General features: G+C 38.2%; 1 protein-coding gene across 1 annotated transcript; it reads right to left on the bottom strand.

Annotated features, from left to right (window-relative positions):
• Positions 1–1,253: 1,253 nt before the first annotated feature.
• kiaa0895l lies at positions 1,254–19,185 on the bottom strand. The gene is made up of 7 exons (XM_007231824.4): positions 18,958–19,185; positions 12,825–13,650; positions 10,752–10,895; positions 10,487–10,619; positions 6,838–7,143; positions 4,886–4,983; positions 1,254–4,798 (listed from the first exon to the last, which is right to left on the bottom strand). Exons 2-7 carry the CDS (start codon positions 13,572–13,574, stop codon positions 4,637–4,639), a joined length of 1,593 nt encoding a protein of 530 aa, XP_007231886.3. The 5' UTR covers positions 13,575–13,650; positions 18,958–19,185; the 3' UTR covers positions 1,254–4,636.
• Between the last annotated feature and the right edge of the window lie 3,749 nt (positions 19,186–22,934).

The following is a 22,934-nucleotide window of genomic DNA, read 5'->3' as shown; positions in this document are numbered from 1 at the left end:
GTTGTGTAGTAGTATATAAATATATATGTAGTAGACAGTGTGTAACAACAGTATCATCCAGTACCATCCTGAGGTTCTACTTACTTCATCAAAGAATTGGGTGCTTGATTCTTCATAAATTGATGGATCTGACCTGTCAAGTCTAGGATGGTGGGGGTGGTACAGTGATGGGAATACTGTCTTGGGATATTTTGAGCCTGTTTATATCAATGAATTATCATTTGAAAGCTGCAGCCTATTTGATCTTATTTGTTCCAAACCATGAACATCACTTAATGAATTACTTAATTCAGAATTACCCATTTTGCAATGGTCACTTTTTTTTAACAATATGTCACAAAGCAAATGGAGATGATAAGTTATTTTCTGTGCCCTTCAAAGATCTGACTCTAATATAAAAATCTGTGGGAATGGTTTGATTTAATCACATTAACATGGACCAAACAGACGTGTTTCCCACATCTTGTGGAATCCACAGTACAAATAATTGAAGCTACTTTAAGAGCAAAAGGAGGTTTTACGTAGTATTACTATACTGTTCCTAACAAACTGTATGTCAGATTATTGTCAGTAATAGTAATATGGCAGGTCTAAAGGTCTGGGGTTTTATGTTCTGCAGTGTAGCCTGAGTCACTTATTTTGATCAAATGCATGAATGCATAACTTTGAAATTTCTAATCTTACACACACACACATGCCAATTTCTACATTTTATAAATGCTTAAAGCAAGAGCAAGTACACTGTATGTCCAAATATCTATGATCTGCAGACACCCCTTCTAATGAATGCATTCAGCTACTTAAGTTGTATCTGTTGCAGACACAGATGTGCAAATGCTTTTTAAAAAACTGTATATAATACCTGTATGATGTATTGACACCATGCCGTATGCTAGGTGTGGACTAAAGTGGTATAAAGCCTCCACTAGAACTGTGTTTTCTGGCATGGCTGTCCTCCATCCAGTACATAACATAGATCTTCCTCTTTTCACTAATTTCTATCAGCCATGCTTTAAAATTGATCAGAAAGCCTTTCCTGGACACTAGATACATTTGCTCCTATTAAAAGCAGGATAAGATATTTTTAATACCTTTAGTTTCAGAAGAAACAAAAGGGTGTGTGATAAAAAATGGGCAAAAATACTTATACTGGTTCATCCCTCATTCTAAACGATTTCAACATTTCAAAACCTTCGTTGTTAAATGGCCAGTTTTGTGATCACAACATCAAACAAATAAACAGACAGCTGTGGTGAATTCAGTGTACAGTTGTAATAACTGAAGATTCCTGTTTATTCGAGGAACATGAAAATGTGCAATATTCGTGCAGCCTACTAGAGAGTTGGATATGTGATTTCAAGCACTTTACAAATAAATAGCCACTACAGATGAGTCCTGAACACATCTAAGGCACATCCACATCAACTCCCATATCTCTTCCTGAGTCCATCACACTCCCACGTCAAACGTACGACACTGAGGGAGGCTGCAGGCGACTGACTGGCCAGTTTCGGCTGTGCTGTACAGGCGTAGAGAGCAGAGGTTGCAGTGGTAACTGGCCTACACGGGCGGCGGTCACGTCACATTAGCGCGGTGATAGAATTCTGCCCATAACAAATTATACTTTAATTCTTTCACCCTCTCCTATTATACTTTAACTCTTTCACCCTCTCCTACTCCCCCAATTGTGGCTCCATCATGTCTGCTACAAAACTTGAGGTGTCAATCCTCCACTATCTCTGACCATTCATCTCTGCAGGGACCCAAACTGATAACTGACCACTTGCCTCTGCAGGGACCCTCATCGGTTATATGCTAATTTGAAACCCCCATTAAAGTGACCACCCTGCAGTGTTCAAAGCAGGATCCAATGTATATAATGTCCCCTCAAAATATCCCTAGTCAGATTGGTTCTGATCGACTGTGAGCTGTACCCATACTCTCTGTGTGTGTCAATAAACTCAAGTCAACTCCCGTCTCCTGACTCCTGAATCGGACACCTGGTTCCTGAAGGCAGAATTTCTAACAGCGGGTAATGAAGTCCACCAAGGGTGCTCCAAAAAGAACAGTCTCGTCATCTCTAACTAGAACTAATGGCCTTTTATAACTACGCCCTGACGTGATATAAAACAGTGTCTCTTAATAAGGTCAAAAGTCAATTGCACTTGGTGTTTGTTCTTTACGTTTATCTGAACAATCATGTTTCCAAACACGGTCACCTGGACACTTAACTTCCCTTGGGGCTTTTTGTTGAACATCCTTGGTGTCCTTTTGTAAATACTAAGGCGTACACCGACGTACTCCGCTAATGGAGCTTTATAAAGCTAAAACCAAGAACATTCAGTTTTCATTATGAATACGCGAGGTAAATAAATAAGAATAAATACTTGCATAAATACTTGTCATGTACGTACAGTGGTTTAAAAAGCACTAGCAGTGAACTAACTAAAACAGCATCACAGGAACTACACTCAACGCGGTGCTCTTTTGGCGGTGAACACAGAGGGTAAAGAAGTGTTTATACAAGTTACAGTGTGGCCAGAGTGTTACGTAAATATATGAATCAGTGCTTAAATACTTTTGGCATATTTGTGACACTTCTTACTTGATCATTATGAAGTAAAAGGGAAATACAAAAAGCAAAGCCTTGAAAAAGCAGTTAAGATACCTTCTGTTAGCCTCTAGAAATTAGGCTCCTGTGTGTTTATACTGTTATTTTTCATTTTATGCAAATACGGTCTGCATGATCCGTATTTGAACTTGAGGATCCACAATATTTAGTTTTTGAGAAATTGCTGGTAATCTCTCGAATTGTAAACATACTTGCATTATACTGGCACTTAAAAAGCTTTAACAAAGACTGTTAACACTTACGTGGTTGATATTAACATAATAAAACTGCTGCAATGATCTTTGCTGGACAAGACCAGCAGGAGTGTAGTGATATGCTCTGGTACGGGCATGGATCCTTTCATATTGTCGTTGTCACACAAAAACCTTATCATCTTATTTGCTGGTCCAATCAAGCAGATTCTGTTTGAGATCAAATAAAGGTTGTGAGCTCTTCAATTCTTGCTCTTCTTGCTGTGGAGGGAGGAACTGCTCCAGCTGCTGATATGATGAGCTGGAGAGTCACTGCATACGACAGCCAGTCACTCCTAGTAGTGAAAAGAGGGACACTGACAGCTTAGTGATATGTGCAGGACATCCTGGGGCTGTGTGTTACCTCTTATAGCAGGGCTTTTAACTGGGCCCAGCTGCAATATCTGTGGACAAATGCCATCTAGAACCTGTATGCTTAGTTGGGGCGTTTTCACACCAGAACTATTTGATTTGGATACATTGGATTCATTAATTTGCATCCTTTGTGAGGTTCATTTGGTCGGGTGTGAAAACAGTAATCACACTCGTGTGCGGACTAAAACAACCGTACCTAGACCCACCGGTCTAGGAGGTGGTCTGGTGATCCGGTCTCAATCTGACCCAACTGTCCAATATACTACTCACGTTTGAGCTACATTGCAGTTCAGGTGCAGTTTAACCTGATTTAGTACCCAGATAATTACTACAGTTGCTAAATAATGCCAGCTCTGCTTGCAGATTGCTCTATGCAGATTAGATCTGCTTGCAGATGCTAATCTGTTTCACACTGAACGCAGTGTGTGCGACGCTCGCCGTTCACACCACTCAGTTCCAATGCATGGAAATGCATGGAACTCCACATGAACAAACTCGTCAACTGATTCGAACCAGACAAAATTAAGTAAGGGCTGCTTCACAGTTCCCAACTAAATACGCTGCTCTGTAACACATGACCTTCTTGCCATATTTACTTTCTTGTTGCGTAAAGGTTTGTGCCTGTGTGAAAACAAACCAAACCAAGGAGTAAAAAGCTCCATGTAAACAAACTCATCAACTGAATCAGACCAGACAAAACAAACTACGGGTGTGAAAACGCCCTTAGAGGTGGATACAAGAATATTTTTTGTCAATGAGTGGGTTCTGGGCATTCCACTGGGTTTTAACCCTATTAGTTTGATAAACCTTTAATGGGAGGCAACCAGAGGGGCATTTTTTTCAGTTACCTGAACAACCCCAGCTGGCTCCACTCGATGCAAAAGAGCAAGGGTTCTACTCAGAACCTTAAAAAAGCTTCCTTAAATAAGCTCCTCACTCTATTACAAAGAGTGAGCACACTCACCCACCAGAGAGAACATATATTTTGGCCGCTTATAATTGAGAGCGTATTCTTTTGGCCAGTAATCACAGTTCCTGACCATAGGTGAGCATCTATTTTTCACTTTTAGACATTTTGAGTGAATTAAGTGAATCTAGTATCTGTTCTTTGCACTGACTGGCATTTTCATAATGTACCAATAGAAATGCCCCATAATTACTCCCATTTTAGGCATGGAACATTATTCTTTCCCATGTAAAGCTACTGTTTTTGAGGGACAGCGAAGATATGTTATACTTGACAGATATGTTGACACATCCAGGCATGAAACAGCCTGTTTTTTGCTTTCTTGCTTGTAGTGGTTCGACTCATTTGGGATGAATGGGTTTACCAAAGCAAATACAATGTAAGGAATGTCCAAATCCATGCAAATCTTCAGAATATCAGCAACCTGAAGATTCACGGGATCAGTTCTTGCAGCTCAGCGTCGCTCAGTTCGTTTACAGTAACAATGTGGTCAAGCTGCTGCAGGTAACGTTCTTGGTCTTGCATGAAATGAGGGATCTTTGTCCTGTGGAGAACTGCACGAGGACGGAGTCTCTCCACGTCTTCATAGGACACCTACACAAGATCATTTCTTTAGTGTTATGTATCATTTGCATGTCCTGCTACATGGTTATAATGAATAAAATGATAAATAAGACCTACCTTTCCTAGTGAGGTCAACATCTTGAAATCAATGTTTCTCCGGTGGCGTAAAATCCTAAGGATCCCATCGAGGTAAACCTGATCTTTACTGAAACAGCCTGAAGGAAACAGTACCGAGATTACACAAGATTAGGACACAATCAAGGCAAGGCCTGATAGTGGGTGATTGTGACTGGCAACATCTGTCTAGAACTGTCCACCTGAACAGACAAGCAACTGAGAGAGAATTCACATCCATTTTTATTGCAGGAGCTCCTCACATAATAGTGCATCTTAAAAATGTGAATATCATTGAAAATGTACTTTTTTTCAATAATTTACTTCAAAATGTGAAACTCATATGTGATATAGATGTATTACACACACAGTGATCTATTTTATTTTTGATGATTATGGCTTACATACTGGCCAATACTTTAGACTTGATAATAAAACACAGTGGATCAACACCAGCAGATGACATGTCTCTCCAAACCATCACTGATTGTGGAAACTTCACACTAGACATCAAGCAGCTTGGACTGTGTGTCTCTCCACTCACTGGCTGTAAGTCATAATCATCAACAATAACAGAAATAAATTAACTCTTAAAATAGATCACTCTTTGCGTAATATATCATCTATATAATACATGAATTTCACATTTTAACTAATTTTTCAATGATATTTACATTTTTTGAGATGCACTAGTATATGATGTCACACGCAGGCCAGTGTAGCATATTTACATATTTTCTATTTATCTTATACAGTTCTATGTGCATATTTGTATTTTTCTTGTTTATATTCTTGCTCTCTTTGTATTAAGTGAGATATTTTTGTCTATAGATGACGGTCTTATTTATATTGATTATATTGTAATTTATAGTTATGGTTTATTCATGCCTTGTAATAAGTGAGATATAGGTATCTATAGTGACTGTAACATATATATATATATATATATATATATATATATATATATATATATATATATATATATATATAATAATTTTGCTGTGTCTGTTCTCAATCTTTTATACTGTGTCACTCTTATTATTGTATTGTATCACTGTGCTGTATCAGTATCTAACATACAGTAAATTTGATTTGACATGGCAACAGTACTAGTTCCTGTCCCATAATTTTTGGCATGACAGTTTATAAATGTTTAAAATATCTTAATAATTACTCTAATAATCAATGAAATTCTTATACTGGTCTCTGTTATACGTACTTTGAATAATATATAATATAAAGCCTAAACTAATATATATATATATTTGGTTCCACAGTCTTTTATGTATCATTATGGTCATGCAAAAACATTGCATCTCCTACATAGCTTTCAATGGAAGTCAGTTTTTAAAGATTTTATTCCAAGTAATTTTGGAGGTTTTCTATTGGTCCTTTCATCATGAAATTCTGAATCAATGTAAATAACAACCTTTAGATTCGCAATATGTCAAAAAGTAAAAGAAATATATAAAAATGGAGATAAAAGGTTTTTGCCTAACATAAATTATACTATATAGTTATACAATAAAGGCTGGACAATATGGCCAATTTTTCCCAAACAATATGGACAGTATATATTTTTTTATTTTGGTCAATATGAACAATATAATAGATTTTGAATCTATCTAACTAACCAAAATTGAACTAGTCGTTTCATGTAATTCACCCTGCAATGAATGTTGGTCAGTAATAAATGCTGTAAATAATGTATATTAAATGATTTGAAATCATGAAAATCATATCACTGTTATTAAAACTATTTCTAATGTAAAATATACTGATATTAGATGGTGTCCAGCTCTATATACAGTACTGTTCAGAATTCAGAGACTACCCTTATTTTTTAGTCAGAATGGTCATTAACATTAATATTAGCATTAAATAATCTGTTTTCTTTCCTTGTGTATCAAAATGTCCCCAGTGTTTATAGAGCACTGTATTCCTGATGGGTGTACCTGGTTTAGAAGTATCTGTTTGTCCTCGTTTGGCACGGAGGCAGTACTCCCAGCGTACAGCGGGGTCCTGGACAAAGCGGGCGATATGGCTGAAGAGTTGGCTGAAGCTCATGCTGGCCGCATGGTACACAGTATAATACAGAAGAGCGGCTCGCCACAAGAATGGCTGTTTCCGCAGCAGCACGCTGTGAAGGCTGGCCAGTCCCTCCTCCGTAGGATTGGCTGGCTTCAGTCCAAACTGCTTTCTTCCAACAGAAGTGGCCCAGGGCTGCATGCTGTTATTCACACCCCGTAAATAATGTGTACCTGGGAGAAGAAGTTACAACAGATCAGCAAGAACCCTGCATATTAGCCTGAGGAATTTTAACTGGGTCGCTGCTTTTAACCGTAGGACAAATTATAATGAAATATGTTTAAATTAAATTGCCAAAGCACTTGGATTTTTAATAAAATTATATTTAATCGGATTTTTCCCCTCCCTGAATGCAGACAACTAAATAAAGCAAAATACAAGAGTATATAACAGTGTTCATTTTGACAGGTGATTTTGATATAGTTTTAGTCTGTATGTATAATACTTTTAGTTACATTTAATCTTTCGGATATTATTAGTTTCAGTCGATGAAAACAAACACTTTTGTCTAATTTTAGTCTAATAAATTTTGATCATATAAAAAGTATGTTTTACATATGTTTTACTGTTTTTCTATTTCATATTTGTTGCTATTTTGTGATTATTTACTGCTAATGTTATATTAAAATAATAGCTTTTAAGTTTATATTATGAAATACTAATATCAGCTTTGTATTTTATATAACACAATATTTTAGTCTAATTTGTCATTTCCCTGAACCATATTTTTTCCATTAATAGCAGAAATGTGCTTAAATTTTATCAACATTATTCTGATCTTTAAAAAATACTTTTAGTGTGGTAATTTCTACCTCTGCAGGGCATTCTCAGGTTCAACTACTCTATAGGCATGGATGATGTGTCCGTATACAATAGGCAGATGAGTCAATCAATAATACCGCCCCCTGCTGATGTCCAATCATCTTGGTCTCTGCTATCAGAGGCACACTCTGCTCAGCTAATCAGCTCTCCTGTCTGCCCCACCTCTAAACCCATACATCACCCAGTGCCGTTCCCAAACTACCCCTCCTATTTTTGTAGCCTTTTTCAAATTTGAGCTGAGGGTCGACTCAGCAAAAATCAGTGAGTTTAGTGCCCCTTTAAAACAGATCACAGTTAAAAATCCACACTCGCTTTTCACACGCGCTTTTCCATCAAAAGAACTCGGTTCGGGTTATAAGAAGCGTGGTACTTTTTAGGTACTTTTCTAGTGAAACCGTCAAAACATCACATTATACGTCATAAACAGAGGTTATTACACAGCGGCAGTGCTCCTGCACAAACAGACACGCCCACAAATGTCGTCACGGTTCGTGCTAAAGAACCTAGTTTTTAGCTGTAAACGGATGTTCCAGGTTCTAGAACCTACTTTTGTTGGTGGAAATGTGGAAAATCGGTTCAAAATTAGCTTAGCGAACCAGAACGGTGCCGGTTCCATGATGGTGGAAAAGTGCTATATGAGGCAATTTCCTCAAACACGGATTAAGTCTAATTCTTGACTAAGTTTTTCTTTGAAAGGAAAATCAATATTCAGAACACTGTGTCGTCTACCACTAGACTGCCCCAGTACTGTATGTCTGAATGTTTGTGTACACCTCGTCTAATAAATGTATTCAGTTGCACCCACTGCTGACACAGACACGCAGCTTGACCAATCCCTGTAGAGAAGTACTAATTTACCTTCGCTAAAACATTACTATTCTAGCCCTGTACAGCTCATATATTTCAGCTGGAAAACAGTCAGTTTGTGAAGACCCAGTAAACCGAGTAAACTGATACCAAGCTTCCTAAATGATGCTGAATGCTTCATTTCATGTAATTTGTGCAAATGCAGAGTAAAAATACTGTTTATGTCTTGTATGCAAAAAAAATATTGATGAAACACTACTGGTCCAATTTTACGTTACAAAATGCATTGTAAAAAAAAATCTACCTCTGTGGACAACACACTTTATTCACAGGGTCAACACTGTAACTCCGCCTGAGCCCCTGCATGTGCTCATAGAGGTGTTTGACACAAACATTCGAGACAAACTTACTTTAAACAAGATCAGATTAAGCTAATTGACTAAGCTCTTGACAAAGAGTTATTTTCAACTGAGAAATTGAGCGCTTAATCTCGTTCCAGGTCGTTTGGTTAGCCATCTGCTGTTTAAAACACATGAAGATGAAGAGGAAGGTACAAACCAAGAGATGAAGAAGTATTGTTTTTAAAATAGATCATTTCTGTTCTGAACATTTAACCTATTAACATGGCTTGAGCCATATACGGGCTACAGGTGTAGGTGATACAAAACCCTTATTCTCTGCAGTAAAATTATTTATTTACACTCTGAAAATTTGAGGGCTTTGAACTTGGAAAAGCTGCCTGTTTTCGCTCTACTCCACTTAATAATTCCAGATCAGTAACAGGAATCCCTACCCAATTTCTGCTTGTTTGAAAATAGACTTAAAAACTAGACAAACATTTTGAAACTAAAGGTTTGGAGGACATGAACTGTTTGATTTGAATTTAGGAAAATATTGATTTAAAATAAAGTTTAGGAAAAAGCCAATTTTACGATTTTATTCATTATATTTTGACATTTGTAGATTTACTTGAATATTTTTATATTCTATTACAATTATAATTATGATTTTCAGTTTCTTTTCAATCATGAATGCTTTTTATGTAATTTATGTAATAATATTTGAATAGAAATCTTCGAAATTTAGGGGTGTAATGTCTGGCCTGTTAATGGGTATATGTTCAAAGCCAATATAAAACACTTGATAAACACCTACAGCAGGACAACACAACACCTGATTCCACTAATTAATTGGTCAATCATCAAGCAACTGATCAGATGTGCTTTTGCCTGGCTAAAATAAAAAAACACTGGCCCAGTGTGGAACAGACTGAACACACCTGGGCCTACATTAATTGTAATTCTGTGTTGATGCAATAATTTCTTTACAAAATAATGTGACACAATAATGTGCACAAGTGCCCAGATCAGGGGATTGTGGAGGACTAACACTAACACTTTTTACTGTTTTTTACTGTTTACTACATAATTCCATATGTGTCCCTTAATTGTTTTTTAGTCATTAACATTAATTCACGATGTAGAAAATATATTAAGTAAATAAATAAAGAAAAAAAATGAATGAGACTTGTACTGTATGTTGTGAAGTCTGTAAATTTCTCTACTGAGTTAGATCCACTATTTGTGCGCCTTTATATGCTGTTTTGTACCTCTTAGATGCTACAATGAGTCTGTTTTTGCTTTTTGCAGAAAATAACAATTCTCATTTAATTCTATTTAATATGCTCTTGCTTTGCAGATAGTAGATATTTTATCGAATTAATTAATTAATTATTGCATGTAATATATTGGAAATAAAATAATGTATTGCTGCTTTGTTAAGTAAAGTAAATAAAGAGTAGTTGTGCATTAAAATGTGTAGAGAAGTCAATGGGCTTGCCCAAACGTCATTTAGACGTAATTTTAAAGAAAATATTTTGGGTCATACCAATCTCATGCCTCAGCATCCCTTCCAGCCAGTGCTGCCTCGCTCCAGACAGGTTGATTGTCAGAGTGGGTCTACAGCTCTCCACCATCATCACAGCCTGAGACAGCAGCTCATCAGAGAGACACACCACCACCTTCAGAAACAGACCAACAACACTTTAAACACAGTAAAACACACACACATTACTATATTTATATACATGATGAAATATGTATTTATTATACTAAATGTATGTATACATGTTACAGAAAGAGAATACACATACCTCCCCCACACAGCCCTCCTTCTGTAAGTACTTGCGGGCTGTTGCCCACACTCGACTTTTGGGTAGAACACTTCCTCCGGTCACTTCTTCAAAATTCTCATAGGTGCCAAACTTCCTCAACACACACTCCATAATACCAACTGCCTGCAGGAGCAAACAGGGAGAGATTTTAGAGACTAAATTACCATTCATTTTTCTCTACACAGTCATGGTGGAAAGTGTTGGCAACCCTGAAATTTTGTCATACACATTTTTTTTCCTTTATGTGAATTAGAACAACAAAAAAAGAGAGAAAAAAGTGTTTTTTCCGTTTTTGGAATGGAAATAAACATGTGTATAACAAAACATGTAACTGCAATATTTATCTGGGAGGAATCCTTCATTTTCAACAAAGATTTCAGGGATGCCAACACTTTCAGGCATGACTGTATATCAATACTGATCTGATATAAGCTATATGAAGAAAATTGTTGGGACACCCGCTCATTCATTGTTTCTTAAGAATTTAAGGCATAGACTGTATATAAAGATGGACGCTGTGTCGCCGTTCCCATTCATTCAATGAAAATGAAGCCAAAATCTTCCGCCATTTTGGCGATTCTGAGACCAGAGTCTGCGCAGTAGAGACCAGAGGAGGGAGAAAGACTGTGGAGAGCTCCTACTCATTTAAATAACTCCGCCCCTGAGGGCTGCCTCGCGGTCACAGGCTGCAGAGCGAAGCGGAGCGGAGCTGACGGTCTGTTATTGGTCCCGCCCATAACCAGCCCTTTTACCATAACCACACCTTTTTTGAATAGAGCTGAATAACGTTTTAAAAAACGAATTCTGTGAGAATATAAAAAATTGACAATATAAGGAGAGGTTACACTAGCTGCTGCATTTAAATAATGGAGGTAGAATTACAGTATATTAGAAAAAAACGTGATTAAAAGTTGTCTGTTTTGCCATTGAAACCTATGGGGATGGGTGGAGTTACACAGCTTTCTGCAGCCGAACAGCAGGGGGCGCCCGACCTGTGGTGGCTTCACTTTTGAGAGACGATGCTCTGTCCAGCTATATACAGTCTATGATTTAAGGGAATTAAAACAGGGTTTATTTCTTTCCAGAGATGGTTTTCTACTATATTTTGTAACATTGCTGTAAAGATTTGATTGCATTCAGCAATAAGAGCATTGTTGAGGTCAGTATGTTCACCACTTCCCAGGATGGATCTTTATCATTCCTGAGAACACAGTTTCACAGCTCCACAGCTCAGTGCAATAGTTGAGATAATATAATTTATTGCAAGTTCAATATTCATGCAGCGCTTAAATTCTTTTAGCTGAGTATAATATATAAGAGCTTAATCAAATGGACCGTAGTGTTGCTCAGATTATCGTTGCTCTGCTCCTGTGTGATCGTGTTCGTTCTTATGTTATGGGGCATGCATGCACACTCTGACTGCTCAAGTGTGACAGCGGATTTTTTATGTTGTAAGATATATTCTATTTTGAAGTTATTTATGTAGTAATTTTGTAGTATTTATTTTGCGTGTAGGCATTAAATTTCGCTAACCAGTAACTTGCTTTAAAATAGAAGCCAGTGTTCTGTCCAATTGTGCTATCCATTGATTAGTGTCTCTTTTAGACCTTATTTCCTTATCAACAAGCTGTATTCCAAGATTTTTCTATAGAATTATGTTTTAAATGTATATAGCAATATAGCATGGGATGCCTCCATATATTTTCTTTTTTTTTTACAATCAAAGTGGCTGATGGACATTTTTATGCTGTTTTTTATTAGAACAACCTTTTGCCTAAAGAGTACATTGGAAGTATCTCTACTTACCAAAAACAAATTTATTTGCTCTGCCAAATTGGTATTTTTTCAATTAAAATTAATTAAAAATTATAAAATATCAAAAAAACACAATGAAAAAAAAGCCAATTACATTACAAATCTGCTATTAACTGCCGTAATTTCTGACTGCTTGTGTGTAACAGAAATAAACTGGCAGGTTCCTACTGTGCACTCCTATTATATGGCAACAAAATTTATAACTTTATAACATTAGAGTGTCTTTAGTGTGTGTACCTGGTTGAGAAAGAGACCTGAGCCTTCTCTATATTTCTCCAGGACACTGCTGGGCTCTGGGTTCATGTACTCGAACTGAGGCTCATATTTATAATCTGACTGAAAAAAGGCCTGACGCTCCTGCTCGAGATTGATGGGACGCAGAGCCACTAGCAGGCAAGGCCCGCGTGGGGTGGAAGGTGTGGGTAGTGGTGTGGTACCCATCCCCCTGGTGATGTGTGGTAAAGATGTAGCAGGTCTCATATGTCCCCGCCCTGCTCTGGGGGGCACTGTAGAGTTCATGGTGCAGGTGCTCTCGCTGCGGCGCATCCAGCCCCCGGGGCCCAGGCTGGGGCTGGTCAGGCTCCGTACGGGAGGAGAGGGAGCGCCGCATCTCCACGGAGGCTGCAGGACCTTTCTCTCTGGCTGATGCTGGCTGGATCTGAGGCGCTGGGGTTTGATCTCCAGGCTCAGGGGCCTTCGGGGCTCCGTCCTCCTCACGGCTCCATCTGACGGTTCGGTTCCTCTGCTGCTCCCGCCCACCGCACACCTCTGCCTTTGCTCCGGCTGCGCACTGCCAGTGCAGGGCTGAGCCTGAGGTCCATTGTGCAGCAGTCTCTCCCTCTGGGTGATGCTGCTGGTTCTGGCTCTGGCCCGAACTGGTTTGGGTTTCTCTGGTTTAGGTTCTGCCTCTGGAACATCTAGGCCAGTAGCAGCCATGCCCTCCCCATTAGCCCGCTCCATACAGTCCTCCCCTAGATCCAGCACCATCGCAGCAAGCCCACCTCAGTCAAACCCTGCTGCAAACATGCCCGCCAGAGAACAGATGCTGTGCCAGTTTTGAAATCTGATGGGAAAAAAATGACACACAGGATACATTAGAACTGATACCAACTTTTTTTAATATTTATCCTAGTATCCTAGTAGGCCAATTACCCAACCCAGTAATGCCCCAACACCAGGAAGGTCAGCCACAAGCTGCTGCAGATGCCACATTGATGAGTAGCATCACAGCAATAACGCTCGGAGGAAAGCGCAGCGACTCAGTTCTGATACACCAGCTCACAGAAGCCATGTGCTGATCAATGCCACCCATTGTAGTGAGAGTGCCATCTACCCCCCCAGAGAGAGCAAAGACAATTGTGCTCTCTCAGGGCTCTGGCAGCTGATGCCAAACTACATGACCAGGATTTGAACCGGCGATCTCCTAATCATGGTGGCAGCGCTTAGCCCGCATAAGGCATAAACCAGCATAAAGCCTAAACTGTGGTTAAATGAAAAGGGAATTTTGTGCACCAATATGTCATACTTAAAGTAATGGAAAACTGGGTATTAAGTGTTAAAGAGTTAACTCAGGTAATGGCTTAGGAACACCCAAACCTATGAGGTGTTATCTTGTGAGTGACGTCACGGAAAGTCAACGTGAATTATAAGAGTGAGTCAGCTAAAAGAGTTTGGTCTCAAGACTCATGTGCTTCTATGCGCTGTTCTGATGCTCCCTTGTTGCGATGTCACAATACGAAAACCTGCATAGAACCACCCTGGCGCCACCCTCACCTGTCTCCCCTCACCAAAGCAGACTTTGTCTGATGGAGGGATCCTAGCATTTTCAAATAAAGATTTTTTTTCTACTATCACAGTTAAGCACAAGCTAGCTTGTTCCTGTTTTGCCATTAGGGTTGCAACGGTATGAGATTTTCACGGTATGATAACCGTCTCGGAAAATACCGCGGTATCACGGTTATCACGGTATCACAGTTTGTTACATATATTATTAAACTGACCCTTAAAGAAATTACAACAAAGTTTTTTTGTTCAATTAACTATTTATTGTAGAAACTACACCATCAGGTGAAGGAAACCATGTTTTCCCACTACTCTTAAAGGGGACATGAAACACTTCAAGTATTTCGTTTAATTCACAAGATGTATTTTCACTCTAACAAATTTTATAAGTTTAACAGTTGTCAGTGAAGCGGAATTAAAATAATAAGCAATCTAAATGTCATTTTTTTAAGTAAGGGCAGCGCCATCTTGTCCCAGCGCTGAAAGTGACGTCACGAGGTTGGTTCTCGCACGCCTCACTACTATGATCTATGAGAATACTGTAATTTAGCTCCTCAATAAATAATAAAATCCAAACCAAAACTCAATGCAGAGCGGGGGGGCACTTTTGTATTGCCCCTGTGTGTAGTAATACTGGGAGTAGTGAATTTTAATAGGGTGAGGAATGAGAAATATTTACTTTCACTTTCATACCTTCAGCGGGGCTCGCAGCGCTGAAGCGTGAGAATCCTCCGGTTAGCTGCTAGGGGTTAGTGGCGAGCACTTTCTAGACCAGGACTATGTGAAGGAGAGGGGTTTGAGTCAGGAGCATTAGAGCCGGATAAATAAGCTGAAGTCCGAGGCTTTTTTCCACCGTTTTTTATTTTTCCTCTGATCAGCTGGAATGTACAGACCGTCCGACTGATGGTAAAGTTACTATGAGAGCAGCAGCTGTGAGCCGCACCAGCCAAACAACACGCCCACCCAGCAGAGCAGCGAGAGGTACCGTTACCGAAAATCTAGATAAAATGACAATTTAAAGATAACATAGCTAGCGTTAGCTACTTAGCTAGCTATCTTATTCTAGCTAGCCAACGCTAGCTAACTAGCTAACACTAACTAGATGAAGCTAAGTAACCCAGTAAGCTTTCTAACTTCTAAACTGAACGGTTTATCAACCAAACAGCGCCTGGATGTTTCAATATCCACTTAAATCATGTTCGTTTCATTCAGTCTTAATAGACTCTGGACTTTGCATGTTAAATAGCTAAATGTATATAAAATAGCTGGTTAACTGGATGGTAGTACCTGCTGTGGACGCGCTGCAGGGTTCTGCACGGCTCCACGTAGAGAGAGAATAAACACTCCCAAAACGTCTCGCTCTCAGAAAAGCATCTGAAAAGTTCTGCTCAGGTTTATACAGGAAAGATCTCTGAGCAAATGCTCCATGTTAGCCTAGTTCAGCTTCGTCTTCATCCATAATCTCGACAAACAATAAGCTCTTTTCCTCTAGTTATATGCCTGGGATCTTAAACCAACCAACCTCGTGACGTCACCAGTGCTGCACGGGCAACATGGCGGCGCCCTAGCTCAAACATAACAAACATAAATATATTATAATTTAGTGTGTAAACATTTTATATAAAAAAATCCCCCCCAAGTAAATTCCATTATATTTAATACCTTAGAAAACTTGTACAAACTGAAATGTTTCATGTCCCCTTTAAGGGCATTAAGAGTGTATATATATATAAAAAAAGTTGGTATATAACCAGATACTGCAGAAAGAGGGGATTTATTTCTGACATGATCCTCACAATAGAGATTTCTATTTTAAGGCTTTCACACCTTAAAACCTTCAACATATGAAAAACAGGCACGTCAGAATTTGAAAATTAACGCATGTAAATGAATGGCGTCTTTCACATCCAGTCCGGCCAGGACCTTTACACGGACACGTGAATCCATCGTAGCACGCACTTCACGCCTGTACCTGCGTGCCCAAATTTCGGATAACTAAATAAATTACCGCATGGGTTGTGCACGACTACAAAGAAGTTTTATTTAGGTTATTTAGGTAAAATTATAAACTGAACACATACTTTGCGCTGCACAGCGGGGTGGTGTTCTCGGAGATGGGAGAACAGGTTTGATGTATTTCCTCCTTTAGCTGTGACTACGGCCACATTGATTACAAGCTTGTTGATTACAAGATTACAAGTCTGTTTTCAGGCTGTTTGAATGAGCGAAATATGATCAGAATTATGTTAATTAACACTAACATAGAAGCATAGAACTATTATTTAATAAAAATGATTTTTAAGAACAGCTAAACACAGTGCGGAGAAGTTCACGTGCGAGAGAGAGAGACACAGAGAGAGAGAGAGAGAGAGAGATTTGCGTGTTCTGATGTGAGCTACTCACAGGTAAAGGTTCTCTTTTATCTCCTCGTGCTCATTTTAGTCCAATTCATAATTCTGCAGTTTCTCAGTGTTTTCTGTCGTATTTTGCGGCTAGCGCGAGCGCTTACAACTAACACCGCGGACCGCGAGGTGCAGCCGCGCTGCCGCTGTTATGCCGAATCCGACTCCCTGCTCAATCCGACTCCCGCTTCGCGGACAGAATCGGCACAACACCTCCCGCTGCAGAACTGCGGGAGTGAAAACAGCGCTTATAAATAGGTTAGTTAAGTTTCACTTTCAGTTTTCGTTATTTGGTTCGTTTTCATTAACAATAATAATTGGTTACTTAGCATTAACATTGTGATTATCACACCAGAGCTTTATTTAAAAATAAAATATATAATTAAAAAACAGATGCCTACATCTCAGACTATTTTCTGGAGCCCAACCCGACCCGGCCCGAGGAATGTGGTGGGAAATCTCGGCCCGAACGGACCTGATTTCGGGTCGGTCCTCGGGTCAGGTCTGGTTCGGGCAGAGAATCTAGGCTCTAGTCTGATGCACTTTCTGCCATTCTCACCGCTGTGTGCTGAGTAGCTGAAGCGGAGCAGAGTTGCGCATGCGCGGGTGACTTTCTCCGCTGGCTTGCGTTTTACCGGTAATAAGCAAACACACACGGTATGATAACCGTGCATTTTAATACCACGGTATACCGTGAAACCGGTTACCGCTGCAACCCTATTTGCCATTAAGCACAAGTTACCACTAACATACAGTAAACGCTCACCGTATACATGGCGTGGTCAGCTAAAGCTCATTTGCATAAAAGTGACAGGGCCCCTAAATGCCACGTTCTGAAAGGGACTAAAACTGGTAAGAATAGAGCCGGTGAGTTAGGATTAATTATAATGTAATGTAAAGTCTACAACCAAACATGAGCATGAAGAACCAGCATGAAAAACATTTTTAAAATGTTGCTTTCATTTCTAAACCAAAACATGTGGACGAGTTTCTCCACATGGGCTACTATTGTGTACTATTTTGTACAGAACTGTGTGAGTTTTCTGTAGGAAAAAGGACACGGTACAGTAGTACAGTGAATAGTAAAGTATAAATCAGTATGAATCAGTGTATGGTCTATAGTAATATATATATATATATATATAGTACAATATAAATCAGTGTATAGTGTTAATCAGTGTATAACCAGCAAGTATAAATGAGTAAATTGTACAGTATAAATCAGTGTGTAGTATATAAATAGAGTTTAATTAGTGTTTAATCAGTGTGTAGTGTAAATCTGTGTATAGTATGATATCAATCAGTGTAGTGTATAATCAGTATAGTGTAAATGGGTGTAAATGCAGTAAAAACAGTGTATAATTAGTGTATAATCAGTGTATAGTGTGAATTAGTTTATAGTGCAGTGTAAATCAGTGTACAACAGTGCATAGACAGCATATAAACAGTGTGCAGTGTACATTTAGTGTATATCCGTGTGTAGTGCAGTCTATAATCAGTGTAATTCAGTGTACAGTCTGTGTATGAGTGTACAACAGTGTATAAACAGTGTACAATGTATAGTCAGTACAAATCAGTGTATAGCATAAATCAGTGTACAGTCTGGATATGAGTGCAGAACAATGTATAAACAGTGTACAATGTATAATCAGTACAAATCAGTGTATAGCATAAATCAGTGTACAGTCTGGATATGACTGTATAACAGTGTATAAACAGTGTATAAACGGTGTACAATGTCTAATCAGTACAAATCAGTGTATAGTGTAAATCAGTGTACAGTCTGGATATGAGTGTATAACAGTGTATAAACAGTGTAGTGTATTATAAGTACAAATCATTGTATAGTGCAAATCAGTGTACAGTCTGGATATGAGTGTATAACAGTGTATAAACAGTGTACAATGTATAATCAGTACAAATCAGCGTATAGTGTAAATTAGTGTATAGTGTATAATCAGTGTATATTGTATAGTACAGTGTATAATCAGTGTAAAATCAGTGTATAATCAATGTAAATTAGCGTATAATGAGTGTATAATACAGTATAAATCAGTGTACAGTGTATAATCAGTGTAAATGAGTATATAGTGTATATTTAGTGTAAATCAGTGTAAATGAGTGTATAGTACAGAATAAATCAGTGTAAATGAGAGTACAGTAGAGTAAGGCAGTACAGTACTCACCATGCAGGGCTGTGTTTTGGGGTTTTCCTGCTGAAGCTGAAGGACAGACAGGGCTCTTTGTGTAGCTGCGGTTCGCAGCCCGCGGTTCCCCGGGTACAGAGCGGTACAGAGCGGTATAGCGGGGCGGGGATAGCGGTATAGCGGGTAGCGGATCTGCCGGGGGTTGGGAGGAGCGCTCCGCTCAGCGCGCCGGTGACTGCGCTGGAACAAATGACGCGCTGGCGCAGCCATGACACGCGGCGTAACCACGTTCCCGTGCGTGATCACGCACAGACATCCCCGCCCAGAACCCTCCTTTTCCCCCCCAACCCCAATCCATACCTCCCCATCCCTCATGCCCCCATCCTCACATTCTCCCTCTATCCCCTGCTCACTCCCCCATCTCTCTACTGTCATATCTGATAACTATCGCTAGAGGGAGCCCAAAATACATGGGAGTGAATGGAGCTAATCAGCTACAAACATAAATTAAAAATAGTAATTAACGTTTTAACCAGGATTTTACTTTACCGTGGAAAGTAAAGTATTTTATATATGATTTATATACGTTTTAAAGCTTTAAAACTCTATGTATAAGCCAATTTAAACTCTGTGTGCTCTGGCTGTAACTTTAGCATCAGCTCACCATACAGTCTCACAGCTCACAGTAGCAGTAATGCAGCACCTTTACTGCCTAAAACCCGTTTACTAGAGAAAAAGTAAAATATATATTTTGGTGTTAATGTCATATTTAGCTAAATATACCATTTAGCTTTATATAATTCAAACAATCAAGTGATCAAATGGATATTTAATTTAGCTCCATTCACCCCATTCATTTCCGACTCGCTCGCGGGCTCCCTCTAGCGGTTTCATATAAAGGGGGGAATATAAAGTGGGCAGTCTCTTTATTAACGGGCTCTGGTGGTCTCTCAGCTCCTGTGCTGTGATTGGCTGTGGAAGGTGTTTGTTACCTGTTACAAACATATCTTTGACATAGTGGCCATAAAATGCAATTTTCGCCTGTTTTAATGGTCCCTCTGTTCAGCTTAGAATATTAAAAAACTGTATCACTGTATCACTGTACACTGTATCCTGGTTTATGGCTCATGTGAAAGTAAATACTTGGTTTTAAATTCCATTCAAACACTGTCTAACAATACATTTCTCAACATTTACTCTGAATCAACACACATTTTCTAAATATAATTAAGTAATAACAAATACAATGTCCACAATGCTGCCTGGTTAAGTTTAATTATTATTTTTGATTGGTAAATAATTTTCTAATTGTATTTATACATTTAAATTTAAATTAAGGCATTGACATTTTTCATTAAAGTGAGTATTAATTTTTAATAGGCTATAAAGCTGGCGGAATATTTTCTTTAACTTATATATTTAACTTTATATTTAACTATTATATGATTATATGATTTAACTTTAACAATTTATGGTTTTGTTTTGTTGTGTTTCTGATATATATTTTGTTTCTGTGTACTTAATTTAAATATTTAACCTCAAATAGTTTTCCCCATTTTTATTTTTTTTTTATTTTTGTGCACCAAGCAATATTGTAAAACTTTATATTTAACAGTATTATATTATTTCATTTGAAGAATAGAAAGCTGTCAGACAATGTTTCCCATGAGAGGATGGTAAGCAGAGGGTAGATAGCCCTGTACTCATGAATAATTAAGTGCCAGGAGCCAATCAGACACCTCAACAGCACAAATTATAAATGAAGTGCAGAGTGAGGTTGAATATAGATGTTTAATTAAGTTTGCCTTTGTGTTACCCAATACATTACTTTAAAATTCTCTACATATTTAAATAGTTCAATATTTTGTTAAATAGCTAAATAAACATTTAAATGCCTAAATTGTGAAAAATATATCTAAAACTCGTTAGACTGCTTTTGTATAAAACAACTATGCTGTAAACACAAAAGTGTCAGAATAGGATATATTCAAAGTTATTGTCATTTTTTAGAGTACAGTTTCAGAGCCAATTAAATGCAATTAGCATCTTACCTGAAGTGCAATATACAATGATATTTACATATATGGTTTTCAGCTATTTAAGGGCTAATCAGCTTTTAATCGAACTTTGATTATATAACTGATCATGTTGAATCAAAAAGCATTCCCTCTCTGACAGGAATTTCAGAAAGTTATTTTGCTTTAGGAAATGTATAACAGTAGACCAGCTAGTCAGTAGACAAGCTAATCAGCTATTATGTTGTTCTCTCTCATTTACACTCTTCTACTGGAGTAATAAAAGGAATAAAAAATCTGCAGTATGTAAGAAAGCTGCATGTACCACCAGCCACCAGCAGAGGTCATGGACGCTGCAGTGGAAGAGCTGGTGGATCTGGGCCAAACAAAACTCCAAATCCCAGAATCCCCAGCGATAATCAGCACTGACCAGGCTCAGCTGTGGGACACAGTATGAAACCCCCAGTCAAACCCTAGTTCTCTGTCGCACATTTGTAGAGGGGTGACCAGTAACCGTGGGTAACAGAAAAAACAGAATATATTAAAAAAAGGAAAGAGAAAAAAGAAGAGAAAAAATACGAAAGAAAAGATTAAGAAAACAAAAGAAAGATAAACTATCAGGGCGAGTCTACTAAAGAGCTGGCCAATGCAAATAAAATATGAAAAGACAGACAGTTGTTTTGTGTTGATAAAGAGCTGAACTGCACAACTTTAAGTTGAGCTCACATGTTTAAAAGCCAGCAGTAAGCTCTGGAAAAAATAGAGATTTATATGTTTATGTTTGAGTGAAATGAACATTGTTGTTTTATTCTATAAAATAAGGACAACATTTCTTCCATATTCCAAATAAAAATATTGTAATTTAAAGCATTTATTTGCAAAAAACAAGAAATGGCTGAATCAACAGATAAGAGCGTTCAGACCTCAATTAATGCAAAGAAAACATTTTAATGCATCTTAGCATGTTCTCCTCCACCAGTCTTACACACTGCTTTTGAATAACTGTCACTCCTGGTGCAAAAAGTCAAGCAGTTCAGCTTGGTTTAATGGCGTGTGATCATTCATCTTGATTGTATTCCAGAGGTTTTCAATTAGGTAAAATCAAAGAAACTTATCATTGTTAAGTGGCCCTTTATTTTTTTCCAGAGCTTTATTTCTGTTAAGTGTAAAGTTCCAGTATTGTAGTTGTAGTTTTACGGCTTTCTTTTGTTTTAACACATAATCTTTGGCATTTCATTTGTTTGGCTTTCCCACCATTTTTAAGGCCCTATTTTCCACTGGTTTAAATCCCATCTGGGGCAGCACGAGCACTCCTTTACCATTAATAAGTAATAAATAAGTAACTGTATCTTTCTACTTGAACAATAGAAACAGACCTGAATATGACATAAAACCTGTGATCGCCTGAGCAGTTAGTAAACAGGGGGTAGATAGCCCTCTACACATGAATAATTAAGTGCAGGTTGCCATTAAGACACCTCAGCAGCACAAATAATGAATGAAGTGCAGAGTGAGGTCAGTGTAGATGTTTAATTAGGTTTGTCTTCAACTTTGAAAAATGGAAGGCACATTTACATAAAGCCATTGCATTAAAGAAATTGGACAGTTCTAGCCAGATAATGCTCTATAGTGCACTATAATCCAACCACAATCAGATTCACTCCATCCGGATGGAGAGATTGATATGGTTTTTATGGATTTTTGATAAAAAATCACAATGAAAACAGGCTGAAGTGAAATAGGAGTAGCAAGGCTATTTTTAAAATGTAAGGAGTAGAAGTTAAAGTCCACTAAGGTATTATTAATAATCTAGTAATTACTCTAATAAAGTTTAGATAACCAATATTTCTACTTAAGTAAGGAAACCAAAGCTTTATTACTTGACACCTCTGCAGAGGTAACATGATCAATTTATATACTGCTGTTCTATGACTTTTGGATAGTCAGTGTGTTTTAAAGTCATTATGTTTAGAAGATCTAAAAATTACATTGAACATTGAA

The sequence above is a fragment of the Astyanax mexicanus genome, chromosome 16 (assembly GCF_023375975.1).
Source record: "Astyanax mexicanus isolate ESR-SI-001 chromosome 16, AstMex3_surface, whole genome shotgun sequence".
Taxonomy (NCBI): domain Eukaryota; kingdom Metazoa; phylum Chordata; class Actinopteri; order Characiformes; family Acestrorhamphidae; genus Astyanax; species Astyanax mexicanus.
This window is presented reverse-complemented; position numbering and strand designations above follow the sequence as displayed.